General features: G+C 43.0%; 2 protein-coding genes across 2 annotated transcripts in view; one reads left to right on the top strand and one right to left on the bottom strand.

Annotated features, from left to right (window-relative positions):
• Positions 1-8,636: 8,636 nt before the first annotated feature.
• LOC130826599 (DNA polymerase-like) lies at positions 8,637-9,416 on the bottom strand. The gene has a single exon (XM_057692178.1). The coding sequence runs from the start codon at positions 9,414-9,416 to the stop codon at positions 8,637-8,639; it is 780 nt and encodes a 259-aa protein (XP_057548161.1).
• Positions 9,417-12,535: 3,119 nt separating this feature from the next.
• Positions 12,536-14,479, top strand: part of LOC130827019 (NADH dehydrogenase [ubiquinone] iron-sulfur protein 3) — a 3,728-nt gene continuing 1,784 nt past the window's right edge. Inside the window, exon 1 of the mRNA XM_057692652.1 lies at positions 12,536-14,479. This exon is cut by the window's right edge and continues 1,784 nt beyond it. The gene's annotated coding sequence lies outside the window, so the exon portion shown is untranslated.

Below are 14,479 nucleotides of genomic sequence, written 5' to 3'. Positions count from 1 at the left end.
AACACTCTGGCAAAACCCAGTTGCAATCCTGAATACCCTTATCTTTGATATAATAAGAGTGCACCCATCTTACCCACAACTTGTCAGCCTTGCAAGTAAGAGCCCACAAGAATTTTATAATAGCTGCAACATTCCATTTTTCCAAATCTCTAATATTAATACCACCAGCACATTTTGGCAAACAAAGAGTTTCCCAAGCAATTAAAGCTCTTCTAGAAGCATCAGCCCTACCAGTCCACAAAAAAACCTACAATACCTCTGAACTTCTCTCACAATTTTCTTGGGCAGAATAAACAATTGACACCAAAATAGATACTGCTTTTCTCTAGATTTGCTTCTAGACCAGAAGCCTTTGAGAAATTTGAGAAAGCTTGCATAATTAACTGCAAAGAGATAGTATCAGCTCGAGCAAACAGTAAAAGGTCATCTGCAAATAACAGGCGAGTGATATTGAGCCTCTGACATCTAGGATGGAAATTTAAATAAGGGATATCCGCCAACATTTTAAGGTTTCTGGACCATACCCAAAGCAAACAAAAAAGGAGAGAGGGGATCCCCCTGTCTTAGACCTTTTTTAGCATCAAATGGATGAGAAGGCTGCCCATTGATCAAGACAGAGTATGAAACTGTTGAAATGCAAGTCATAATCCAGTTAACAAAGATTGTAGGAAACCCCAACTCATGTAAGACCATTTTTAGGAAAGCCCATTCCACTGAATCATAGGCTTTCTGACGGTCTATCTTAATCATAGCTCTTGGAGAAATATTACATCTATTGTAACCCTTTACCAGGTCAGTAGCCATAAGAATGTTGTCATTGATCTGCCTTCCGTAAGCTTCGCTTAAGCCCAGGAACAAAACCAGATTGAGCTAAATCCACAACTTGATGAACTACCTTCTGAAGCCTTGCAGTGAGGTGAAAAACCTATAGCTTTGACTCCGGATGGATGGGGCTTTTCATTCATGTTATTCTTTGAACGATTGTGATTTCAGAGAACGTGGAGAGTGAGAGGTCTTTTGATTGAGAGAGCCAGAGCCCTTCAGTGGTACAAGGAAAATTCCCAATGGGGGAGCATGCGCCCAGAGAAGAGAAGCGCCTAAGCAAAGAAGGTTTACTTGGAAGTTGTTCAGTTAGAGAGAGGGCGCCCCAAGCCAATGGTGACCGAAAAGCACCCTAGATTTTCTTGACTATCGAACACTTTTAGTGCATCTATTAAATAGATCTACAAGACGATTAAACTCTATATGCCATTAGATTAGCGGGTTAAATTTAATCAGATGTGAAATGATATTCGTCCCTTCGTAGTGGAGCCTCTCTTGTATAAATAGGAAATAAGTGGATTTGTTATTTCCAACTAGAGATGGAGATAGTAAAGCCGATGACAGATTTATGTAAGGGTCTTTATGCCCGAACACGAAGACGAAAACGAACTTCTCTGTCTATAGGTCCGGAAAGGGTTAGTCTGCTTTTTTAAGAAGTAAAAAAAAAGTTTCTAAAGAAAAAAATCTGCTGTAACTAGTTAGCGAAGAGCCTGACTGCCAGAGCTAGTAAGCTATATGAAGGAGTAGCGCGAAGATTTCCCACTCTCTCTTGTCTGGTCTTAGCACTGTAAGCATATCTTTTCCTTTTGCGCATACCTTATTTCTAGATCTATTTCTATTATCTGTGTCAATTACCTTACCACGAAAGGCTTCTCCAGGAAAAGATTCTTATCGAGATGCCGAAAATCCGGTCTTACATCACATAATTACATAATTGAATACGGGAGGCTTTCGGCAAAAGAAGATGTTCGGTGGTTCTGAAAGGTTATAGAACAGTACAAGGCCTTATTAAGGGATAAGGATATGGAAGTATGAAAGAGTTTTCAATCCAGAATAAAAGCCTAGGAGGATTCCAAGAAAAGAGGATTACAGACTTCTCCAACAGGCAAGAATGCTGGTCCCGAATCTGGTTCCGGATCGGGAGAACCACTGACTTTGCTACTACTTCCACTGGGTGGTCAATCAAAGCAATTGGTGAAACTGCTGTGGGATTTTCTGCACTGAAACCTAAAGCTACTTTGATTCTTCGTTTCGACCGTATATATGAACAATCAATCTATTCATTCATACCTGGCTAAAACACTTTCCATTTTCCATATCCCACTGCTCATGAGTGAAAGTTCGCGCTCCATAGCCCCGAATGGAAGTCAAGGCTTCTCAGCGGGCACGTGTGTCGGCAAGCTGTTGTTTTTCACCTTCGAAGAGAACCTTACCATATGGGCTTTGTATGCCGAGCCAGGGCAGTGAAAAGATTAGCTAAAGGAGTAAGAGATGTACTAGGATATTAATGGAATATGTCCCTTTCGTAGATGCATAAATCCTTCCGTAAAAAGCCAATAAGAAGTTTAAATCATTTTCAAAATCATGAAATTCAAATTGCGTCGGTGACCATTGAAACTTGCGAAGACCAGACGGCAATGGTTGTCCATAAAATGTGGTCGATGGAATCCGACTTAGTAGGGACTCAGAAGGGAGAGGGCCCAAGACGTGGGAGGGTAGAATGCCGACGGTATTACCTCCGCCGAGGCCTGTAGTAGGCTATTGACCGCTAACTTCTGCAAGACAAACCCTACAATGGACGCAGAGAATCAGGAGGATTGTAAACCCACTGTCAAGTCACTATGCCCGGGAAAACTCTCTCCCCAGCGAGATCTGGTTGGTGCGTAAGACTGACTTCCAAGAACCCCACTGAGGCGATGGAATCCACTCGTGGTAAGATGGAATCCTACTTGGAAACTCACCTTATCAGGCGGTATCCAAAATAACTATACCGGCAGTGCAAAAAGACAGTGTCCAACGCGTGGTCTAAATCGCTTGTTGTTTCGCAAGGGTTAGATTTGGTCCAAGCCCTCCAAATAAAGGAAAGGCCTTAGTAAGACTTTTTGTTGCAAAATGAGTTTTGTATAAAACCCCTGCGGCTGGCTCAAACTGCAAATAGGACTCGAGAGCCACAACAAAGAAAGCGGGTAGGGTGCACGTAGGAGCATCATCAGGATAGGTAGGCGCTACTGATTCCTGGTGTGTTCCCGTGCGGTATCCCGAAAGAACTCAACAACCGAAAGAAGGCTGCTCCTTTAGAGATTTCTCTGCATGCTATACCTATACTCGAGGCGGCTCCATACTGGTAACAAAATAGTTATGAATACCTTTTATTAGGATAGAAGGATTAATGGATTATGGAAAGGGATTGGATTTTAAAGGTCTAATCTTTTCCTTCGGTTCGGGAAAAACTGTCTCCTTTGCCTTCCGTACGGAGCTGCACCCAAAGACGAAGCATTCCGGTCTGGGACTGGCAACCCACATCCCGACACGCTTCTCTCTTGCTGGGAGTTTCCTCTGGGCAGTCCATAAACTTAACAATCAGGATTCCCTCATCCATCACAATTAATCTGAACCTTCAATAAACAAAAACTAAGAAAAGAGCAAATAGAATCGAATTCCGGTGGAATTCTCCTTCTATTTGTATTCATAACTAACCAGGTGGTGAGCGGAGAGGCAGGGCAGCCCTCGGGATGTCTTCCCATGCAAGCAATTCACTCAAGTCCTTTCAAGCGGACTTAGTAAGTCCACTAGCAAGACTTAAGTACAATAATGCCCCTTCCGCTACTAAGCCTTACGGGAAGGATGTTTGGCGAGGAACGGAGGAAATCATCCGATTCGCCGACACTTTGAAACTCTATAAGCCTATGGTAAACGGAAGACTCATAATGAAATGTCAACTCTTCGTTCGGGAAAAGACTGACTCAATAGTTTATTTGTTATAAGGGCACGGGCGGATTCAGGGAGGGTGGGAATTTTGCAAGAACTTGTTCGTGTCGTGCGTGGGTGTTCCCGTTTGAAATGGGGTGAATGGTGTCTCGTAAGAGACTCCCGAACGGATTTCAGTCCTTCTGGTGTAGTTCTTTGCCGGAAGTTCTAAGCTTGATCTTCGACCGGAACTAACTGTAGTTTTAAGTTCGAAACGATCTGCGACTGCTCCTGCAACCGTTGTTACGGGACCCGTACATTCTCTAGCTAAGGCAAGTAGCTAGTCCCCGGCTAAAGAGAAGTCTGAGGTGACATCAACAACTCCTAGCTTCATTGCCCAAAGCTACCAAGCCAACTCTGTTCCTAACTTGTGTGTATATCCGCTCGCTACCTTTCACTTAGGTGAAATAGTTTCAAACGCCCTTACGAATAGGATTTTCAATTTAGTACTTCACTTCCGCAGTTAGATTTCCGGGAATAGTGGAAAAAGATAAAAAGTACAAGATCCGAAGGCTCATTCGCCATCCAAAGCCGATACTGAAGTGTTGGGGCTAGGTCACCAAAAAATTCCCAGAGATTGAACGTAGGTTCTGTGAGACAATTCTCTCCCAAACCACATACTTCTTCTAAGATTTCTTTTCGTTGATGGAGATCCGAGATGCATGCCCTTGAAGCCCGCTAAGTGTTCAGTCCCATGAGTTGGACCTCGTGACCGTGTTCAGTTCTTTAATGAGGGTGACAGGGCTTAGCCCAACCAATGTCTTTTCTATAACGACTTGACTAATCAAATAAGTGAATCAATCAACCAGATAGGAATAACCAACATAAACTCCCGCGCACCCGGCCCGCTGACAAGAACGAACCATAGGGAGAGGAAGGACTGGTTGGTTCTTCGATGAACCTGAAGAAGAAATGCTTTTTAGTCCCCCTTTGTAAGTGAAGGAAAAGTAGTTCCGGTGAGCAGTTCAGTAAGGAATCTATTCGATGAAAGAAAAGCGTTTTAGGGTAGTCGCTAGTAAGGGGAAACGAACGTGAGTCTTATACAGGATGGCTCGATAAATAGGAAGGATTTATAACTGCCAAAAATATGATGAATTAGGAACGATGTCGGGGAATCGATCAAAGTCTGGTTGAAGGACCCACGGGGCGGTAACTAGCCTTTAAGGTAAGGAAGGGAGGCCTTGAGTTGAGCTTTTCCACCTAGCCAAAGCCAACCTTCTTTCTTTGATATTGACGCTCGTGGGGAAAAAAGTCCTTTGATCCTATCGATTATAGTTCTATACCCATTTCCCCCCCTTTAATGGCTTACTACCCATGAAAGGGACTTTTATTCTGTTTAAGAGGATTCCTATACCCTGGAACTTTCAATTCACCTATACCGCCCACTAACCATATGGTAAACCGAAGGATATTCCGCTTCCTTCCAAGCCCACTAGAAAGAGAGTAAAAATGCCTTCTTCTTACTATCTATTCAAAGTATATTCTCAATCGGCGAAGTCTCGCTGTATTGAAAGCGGTAGACTGGTGCTTTTATCCAGTGAAGCACGAGAGCCCCCCTTCTCAGGCATTCACTAGTTGGCTAAACGAAAGCCAAAGAAGTCGGGTATCTCCTTCAGGCGGGATGTAATGAATCCACTGTATAATATTAATATAGTAAGCCCATCTCTGGATTCTGTCTTTCAATGAAAGATTTGAATATATCAATCTCATCGATCGAATCACTTTTTAGAGAAAGACGAGATAGACGTCTAAGTCATACAAGTCAAAAGATCTAGTCAAGGATTGCATCAACCAGATGTTGAGAATGTGGCTAGCTGGATAAATGTGGAAACAAATTAGTTAAACAGCTAGTTCTCTTCCCTTCCCCAAGGGAGCCATATGGAGACCGTGGCTGGTCAACCGCTAGGCTATTTGTTTTGTCCTCATGGCCTCTCTTCGCACTTACCCACCATATATTGATATTAAGGTGTGCAGAACAGGTGAGAAGTCTACTAAATACGCGGTTCTTGGCGACGATGTTGTCATAGCCGACCAGGAAGTAGCAAGGGTGTATGAACAATCCTTCGATCAATGTTGGGTTCAAATTTTCTTTTCAAAAATCCTAAATTTCCAATAATGGTTCAGTTGAGTTTGCAAAGAAAGAACTTTAGGGTCTATGAATTCAGAGTGGACCTTACTTAGTCCTCTATCTATTCAAACTTGAAACAATTGGTACCATCCTTATGGGTTTTAGGCAATTCATGCTCGATATCCTATACGACGCTTTAGCACATTATGTCGTATTCGAGGTGCCAGATAGAGGGTTCTTTCTAGGCTTGACCTTTGCCCTTCACTTAGGTTTGAAAGAGTGAGGGCAATGGACACTAAAATGCGCCTGCCAAAGCAAGCAATGGAGCTTTGGTTAGGTCGTGGTCTTCCCGTATCTACGAGGTCATATCATTAAGGAATGCAGTTGAAGAATGAGTTGACTCCCAGACAGGAGGTATCCCTCCAACGAGCACCCCTTTTCAAGCAAGAAGAAAGAGGAAGTAGAAGGAACGGAAAGAGGCTTTCGAAATGAAGAAATGGAATGATCTATAGCGCACCACGCAGAGTTCACCTGGCGATCTGCCCCTTCCCTTAGTCTTTAAACTAAGCTCTTCGAACAGCCGTCTTTCAACTAAGCTCTTCGCCCCCGGCGTCTTACAACTTGGAAATAAAGACCCGCGTCTATCAACTTGGTTTGCAAACCTTAGTCTACTATACTATTACTTCGAACCTTCGTCTATCAACCCGGGTACTTGACACTATCTACCTCTAGCACAATATCTCGCAATCCAGCTTCAAGTGCTATTTTCATACCGTGTCTCGCTGCAAGGGATTCTCCAATCTCTACATTTTGCTCTCCATAGGCCATACAAGATGTGGCAACCATTACATCTCCCACTGTATCTCGCATTACAGCGCCTAACCCAATTTTCTTATCTCCAAAAAATGCAGCATCTGAGTTCAATTTGTACCAACCAGCCTGTGGTGGCTGCCAAACATTAGAGCTATTCGCACCTTCCTTTGGTCTTTTCTCAATCAGGTTGGCTTTTAAACCAATGAAAAGAAAGACTCGATGGCAAACCCTTTTCTCAAGGGGGTGCAAAAAGAAAAAGAGCAAGTTACTTCTAGGATTTAGAGTTCCGTGCTCTAGGGCTTTGACTTCTAATAAAGAAGGAGAACTTGGAAATCGCGAACCTGCTGCTCGCTCGTGGCTTGTGCTAATGCGACTCGGGAATGAGGGAAGACTACTAACACTTTTTCTTACCTAAGAGCTAACCTAATGAGCTTCCCTTCTACTACCGAAAAGATAAGTTGACCACCGCCTACGCCTACATATTCCACTCACCCTATCCTCTTTGATTCTATTCCAAGGCGAGGTAACGGGACGCCTAAAGTATTTCAACTAGTTTATGGTCCTAATCAGAGATGGGTCCATTGGTCCGCCCTCAAAAAGAGTGACTTCTTATTCCCGTGTTTGATATGGGAGTACCAAACGAGTGTTTGCCATAGTGCCTTTACTTTACGCCTTTATACCTTTTTACTCCCTAACTAGTTCTCTTTTTTTTCTTTTTAAAGTGGATTTGGTCTCGGCTAAGCCGATTTGGTGATCGGTGGATGAAGGATGAATGGTTTAGCCCGGCACTCCTGCTAGTGAAAAGACTTACATCCAATCTGGAATAGAAATCCGTGGATGTTGGATCAGCTCCAAGATGAGCAGTTCCGGGTTTCCTTGGGATCATAAAGAAACTATTGCTTTAGTAGAACGCCATAAAAAGAAGGTAGCATCTTCTTGTCACGATGTAATTTATCAATTAGGATTTATTTTTAGTGTGAATCCATTTCCTTACGGGTTGAGCTGATCCCCGAAGAAAGAGCTGGCTTAGAGATTGCGGGTCCTTCTCAGTTTGTCCGCCTTTTTGGCTACCCTTCCTCTATCAACAAACAGGAAAGGTATTTATCTCTTGAAGAGAAAAGAAAACTTGATGCTTTTATTAAGGTTTAGCTATCGATACGTGAACTCTTTGACAGGGGCCTTTACCTGCTATCTCACTCTCCCTATAATGTCTATCTTTACCTGGAACGAGATGGAGAGGGATTTCAACACTCTGTTCTTTAGAGCTGAGCCAACAGAGGGGTTTGGACGTTGAGTTGAGAAAAGAAGGCATGGGAATGAGTTACTAATAACGAGCTCCCGAAAAAGACATTATATAGACTGGATTATAAGGGTCAGTCATCCGGATTCATTTCTTGTCGCAAATATAAAATTGTAGAATAGCATATCTCAATAGATTGACGTAATTTTTCTACCGCGTGTACATTCCCATAATGATGGTGTTTTTCCAAACTCAAACTTTGTTGTTCAGCATCTTGGACTAGCCATCCTTTAGAAGGTATTGTTAAAAGATCATCAATTCCTCAAGATTCATGGTTTTCTAAGGGCGGCCCATTAGCTTCCAAAGATGGAACAAGGGATTGCTTTCGTCTCTTTCCTTCTGGGCCAGGAATGGAAGTTGTCGTTAAGCTTCTTTGGATCAATCGATAGTGTGCTTATCGCTCTACTTCGCTTGATTCTCATGCCAGTGGACTCGTCGCTCAGCTTTAGGCCTTATTAGCTTCATTTCTGAAGTGAGCATGAAGTGGCGTCAAGAGAGGAAACTCTCTGATGTGGGACTGATACCCCAGTTAGAGGTGGCGAGAGCTGAATCTAACCCAGCGGGCAAAGTAAGAGGTTTGAGTGTAGCAGCTCACTCATTGTTACTTCCTCCCGTGCGGGTGCACGTGTTTGGTGACACGCACACACTGTCCTGGCTTTAACACAGTCAGCGCCAACCACTGGCCTTCTTCTCAAAAAAATAACCCCTAAGAGGCATTATATGATAACCTAAATGACGAGCAAACTTCAACTCTTCGCTATAAAAGACTCCAACGAATTTACCTGTAGGAAAGAGTAAAGTACCTGCTTTATCCTTATAAGGTAAGAATGGACATGATATATTAGTAGGACAGACTACATAGGCCTCAATAAAGCCAAACAAGCTATCTAATTCGACGCTCTCCAAATTCTTTTTCCAGACTGGTATACCACAAGGCATCGGATATTCTTTCATAATATAAGGATATAAAGAGTTCACATCATAATAGTATAGATTCTCCCCATAAGGTTTATAGACATCAGAATGCCCACCATAATACCCGCGCCTAATAAAGGTGTCTTGATTCCTAGTAGGTAAATGAATATGAAAGGACTCATCATCCAAATAATTATTACGAAAGATTTTAAGGGAAAGCGATGACAATGTCATCACTTCCTCGATATCAATATTATACTTATCCCAATAAATCTTTTGTGCCTTCAACATCACACCACCTAAGATAAGGATATCTTGTCGAAGATAGTTTATCAAATCCTCACTATGACCCTGAAGATTAGACACTTCCAATTCAGAATGTGGGATAGAACCTTTGGCACCTAATTCAGGACATAATGTCTTACCTAATGATTCAAGACTGCTAGGGAGCAATGTGCATGAATCTCTGAAACGTAATAAGAACTTACCACCAATATAGACTTTCAACTCGTAAATTTTATGATTCCTCATCAATGTTTTAATTTTATACTCCTTACCACGATCAGCATAATACCTAAGAATGAAAATTCCATCAAATCGGGCGAAATTCTGGAAATAAACTGTTCGAACCCGAGGATTTTTATTAGCATAGATCTCCTAATTCGAGAGAAATTCTAATAACATTCTTTTACTCCTATCTTCAACCGAGCATATGTCTGCCGCGGGAACAGGAAGCACGGAAATCCGTTGGAAGGCTGGGGGGCGAAGCTGGTGGAGGATCAGGAGAAGAAAGCGGGCAGTGTATAATAGAAAAGGGAGACTGGGAAAGAGCAGGGCGAGGCTTCTGATTCAATTCCCAAGCAAGAAAGAAGTGAACGGGAGGAAAGTCAGGCCGTCGTGAGAGCTGTTGGTGGTTTAGTAAGGAAGGTCATTAGGCTTAGGCCGGGGCTCAAGGGAAGGAGTCGTAGCTGCACTTAAAGCAAGGAACCAAGAGGGCGTAAGGGATAGAATGTTTCATTTTTTTAAGAAGAAGACAGAAGTTCTCTTCACCCAAGAAGCCTGGGCGCCGGGGCTTAGACAGCAAGGAAGTTAGCATAGGCATCTCGCCAAAAGCACGAAACTGGTGACCCATAATAGGGCGTTGGGGAGTAGGCTTTCTCTTCTTTTGAAGAGGAGTTGTTAGGTGAAGTAATTTGAAGGTAGGTAGGAAGATGAATCAATACTTAACTTATATAAAATAGTCTTGCTAATGCACATTCCTATGAAGTCCAAATAGCAAAAGAAGAGACGAGCGAGGGGGTCGAAAGAAAGCTCTTTCAATTTCAAATAACAATATACAACCAACAACGCCTTAGGCCACTATGTGCTACTCCGTCATGATCGCGTCCTATATATATAGCAGTTTAGTAAGCTTTCAGTGATGCTCTCTATCTACGATAATAATTTAGATTAAAGTACTAAATCTAGGCTGTTGGCTTGGAATTAGCAGGCTACTTCAAGTGTGCCTCGTCTTGCCGAAAGACTTGGGATTTCTTCAGGACGCGCAGCTGTACCCGATGCAGTTGATTTGTGTGATAGCTCCCTCTCCGGGTTGGTCATGCTTTGGAAGATACTTCAGCCGGTTCTCGTAGTCAATTGTTCATTCGCCTCTTCACTGCTCCCACATCTTTTCAGATGCTTTTCGGCATATCATCATGCAGCCCCCGAAAGAGTATGCATGAAGTCTCAGTTAAGATGAACAAAGACTACTTAAAGCAGGTTTCGAGCTCATCCAAGTCAACTGCGAGTGGTTTCTCACTCTAAGCAAGTGAGTATACCTATCAATGGTATACGAATGATAGAAGCTTATCTACAGCTCTTTTTTGACTTACTTATAGCCCTAAGTAGTTATCTAAAGTGTAGCTAATGCAGAGCAGCAAGTGTAGCTAGGGGCTAAGGTGCTAAAGTAGCTATTGAAGCTAGGAGTTCTTGTTCCTGCTTGAGTGAGTAGTTCGGGGGAAATGTTGCTAAGAGCTCTGCTGTTTTAGCAGTTATTGTAGCTATTGTTGTTTGAACTAAGCAAGTGTAGCTAACCTCGCATTCTGTAGCTGAAAGCGCTATTCAATGTTGCAGTTGCTTCTAACTATTAGCTCTTGTTGCCTAAGTGAAGTTAAAACAGCTTGTTTGGCTTCTAATCTAGCAAGGAAGCAGAGGGGCCCGTATGCTGATGAGCGAGTGAATCTTGCTTGTTGTTAATACTAGCTAGGTGTCTTAGCAAGTATAGCTATTTTTCGTTTTATATAGCAGCAAAACCATTTTCTTGCCAGAGATGCTTGAACAAGTCTACTTTTTTCGTTTTGGAAAAGCTACCTTGCTTACAGTAAAGTCTCTCTCATATGGCAGACAAGCAGAAAAAAGCTAGTGAAGACTGGCTAGCCGTATGCAAACACAGTCAATACTTAGCAAGAGACATAATCAACACATGCTAGTTACAGACTAGGAAACCATAGGGAAACACAGTCATTACTAGCGATAAGTAGCTTATATAGTCAACTACCATATAGAGATAGCAACTTGGTCGAGGGGAGAGGAGCGAAGCCGCTCGAACGAATGTGAGAGGGATACGAACGATAGAAGACAATTGGGATTGGTGGTATAGGTTTTTAAAATCGTCTGGAAGACCAAAGTAAGCGAAATCCACTAGTCCTCAGTAGATCTCTCCCAGGGAGCATTTGTAGACCCATTCCTACCGAAGAGGAACTCCTGGTGAGGGGTCTATTTACAGTATTCTCGTTGCCTTTATCCTTGGATGCCTGATTTAGCACGATGCGGCTCTTTATTCTCTTATGCCCGTACTTACGGATGTAGTAAACTAGATTCATAATTCCTCTTTCTCTTCAGATGTCTTGCTACCTTGCCTACTATCTATATGCTCTCGAGGCTGGCCAACAAGAACCGAACCCCAACTCCCGGTCGGGATCTTTTACTTATGTATGTGTGTCACGATGTAATCTCCCATGTATTCGCGATGATCAGACTTTCATCGATCGGGATACGCTTTCTAACCAAGATCTTAACCCATGGCTCCTAGCCCCGGGCTTAAGAAAGGAGGTACGCGATAATCTCAATCTTGCGTATTCACCTTTCCACGATCTAACTCTTCACGTCATGCTGATCCGCGATTATACGCTCTAAGATATCAAAGGACTTGAACCTACGGCATCAGGTTCGTGAGACCCACGTTCTAACGAAAACCCGGTTGCCCACCTCTGTCGAAGGAAAATGGCTGCTCGCACGAAAGCTTCCCTACACGACTTGTTTCTCTACGCCGAAGGTTGTCTTCTCGATAAGGAATACACTTCTATATAGGATGTCCGACTTATTGTTCCAGGCACGAGCTTTCATCGACTTCCTACCATCCCTGAGTGGGATTCCCAGGCTTTCGCCTTCCTTTCATTGAGGAAGGTTAAGATTATGTTTATGGCCATTATATAATATTAGAACATAACATCGTTCGCAAAGAGAAAGGGGCACGATCTCGAACAATGGTAAGGTGTTATCATTCTCAATGATACCAACTCCTGTAGGCCCCTTATTCAGCTAAAATAGGCTAGGTTTGGAACCCTTGTCGCAGCCCTCGAGAAGCTGGAAAATACCTATGTGGCACTCCTTGCTTGCGGGGCGGCATACCTAAAAAAGAAAGGTTTAGGAATTCGGTCAGGGGTTAGCGGTGATTCCTCAGAAGGAGTCCTATATTGTCATAAATTACATTATTCTTCATATCCGGGGACTCGTGTCCAAGAAAGCGAGGTCCTTTTTTAGAATAGTATGAATCTCTTTTATAAGGGAAGAAAGAGCTGGGTTCTCGAGCCCGTAGTCCTTAACAAGCTCTTCCATAAAGCTATTTGTTCCTATTTCCACCTTTGCCTTAGGAAACTCGGGGATTCTTTCTTTTTCAAAGAGATCCAGATATTTCGAAATGTCATTAATGACAAAAGCCTCTTTCTCATTAATAACTGCCTCCCCTAACGAGCTCTATCTACAATGCATAACTCAAGCCAGTAGCTCTAGTAATCACCAAATAGCGGAGGTACTCGGACAAGGAGTATTGAAATCCACTAGTGAAGCTGTTAACTAACTGAATCGAGCCAAGGAATGATAGGAGTGGCCCATTCGAATGCCTCGGGTAGGGAATATCGATTGAATCGGTAACTACAAACGTTGGCGAAAGAAGCGAACTAACAGTGTTGGTCCGTCCTAATATTGCTAAACCAGTTATTTCGCTAGGAGAGCTACTTTCCCTTAAGTGCTAATGGTTGTAGACCTAGCAAATGGGGAGTGGCTTCCCTTTAGCTAGAACTCATACCTCGAAAGAGTACTTCAGCTACTAACTTAACTTTAAGCTCATACTTGAATGAAACACACAAACTGGGGGTCGGGCATTGAAAGGCATTGAAATTGGATATTAGCATCACTATCGAAAGGAAAGGAGTTGGAATAGTGTTTAGTGAGCGTACTCTGCTGAGAGATATGCCGTGGGGAACGACAAACTACCAACAACAGAGCAAGGGAACTCGAGTCTCCTAGTTGATGTTCGTACTATTCATCGATGGTGAACTGCTAACTACCAACAACATGGGCAGGGACCTAGAACCATTAATGAATAGCGATGGGACTACGAATAATAGGCCCTAGTGCCTAACTCTATCAATAAGCCCTAGCTCATTCCTCTCACGAATAGCTCTTTCCGCTCGACTACCTCGAATAAGTAGCTAGGATCTCTAGCAAGTAGGCCTTACTATGAACTCAGGACTTGCAACTCAAGCAAGTAGCTCCGCTCCTAGGTCAGTCTTTATTATCACATGGTTCTTGCTCCTAGCTAATTGAAAGCTCACGTGACTATGGCTTGATTTTCCTCATTGGCTAAATATGTCGCTTATAACTAAGAAAGCAGCGAAGACGGGTAGGGTGCGGCTTCACGTAACCGAATCCTTTTCCGACTTGACAGCACTTGACCTTCTTCTTCTGAAAGTAAAGAAAGAGATGAGATTGATAAGCCGACAAAGCCAATGAGCCCTAACTAAAGTCCCAAAACGGTACCCTTTGCTGAATTCCAACAGCACAAAGGATGGATTGTTCATTAAATGAGAAAGGTACCCCTCTAGGTCTAAGGTTTCGTATCGATCTATAGACTGATCTACCTCTACCTCTACTTCTACTTCTTATGTCTCGCCGGAGCTGGAGGACAGATGCGATAAGTTGTTACCGTTCGTTTCACGATTTGGTAATTCCCGCTTATGATAATTTTTTTCTTTGGAACCTGGGAAAGAGCGCCAAGAGCCAGATCTACTGTAGTGAAATGAAAAACTAGATAGTCCTCATTCCCCTGCCACGCCCCACTTGGAGAAAGAGAGGTTTTGTGACCGAATTCTCGAGAGAACCCTTACCTATCTCCCATAGTGCCGAGCCTAGAGTGAAATCCCGCGTCGCGGGTCTCCGACTGCCTTAAGCTAAATATACCTTGTTGGTTGATTGGATTGGACTTTTTTTCGAGAAAGTTCCCCGTTTTTGTTTGCATCTCAAGTGAGTCTGCTTCTTCGTTCTTCGTGCGACTT

Source organism: Amaranthus tricolor, chromosome 11 (genome assembly GCF_026212465.1).
Source record: "Amaranthus tricolor cultivar Red isolate AtriRed21 chromosome 11, ASM2621246v1, whole genome shotgun sequence".
Classification (NCBI taxonomy): Eukaryota; Viridiplantae; Streptophyta; class Magnoliopsida; order Caryophyllales; family Amaranthaceae; genus Amaranthus; species Amaranthus tricolor.
This window is presented reverse-complemented; position numbering and strand designations above follow the sequence as displayed.

Coding starts and splice junctions, on each gene's coding strand:
- LOC130826599 (XM_057692178.1), bottom strand. CDS start 9,416: ATGAGGAATCATAAAATTTACGAGTTGAAAGTCTATATTGGTGGTAAG.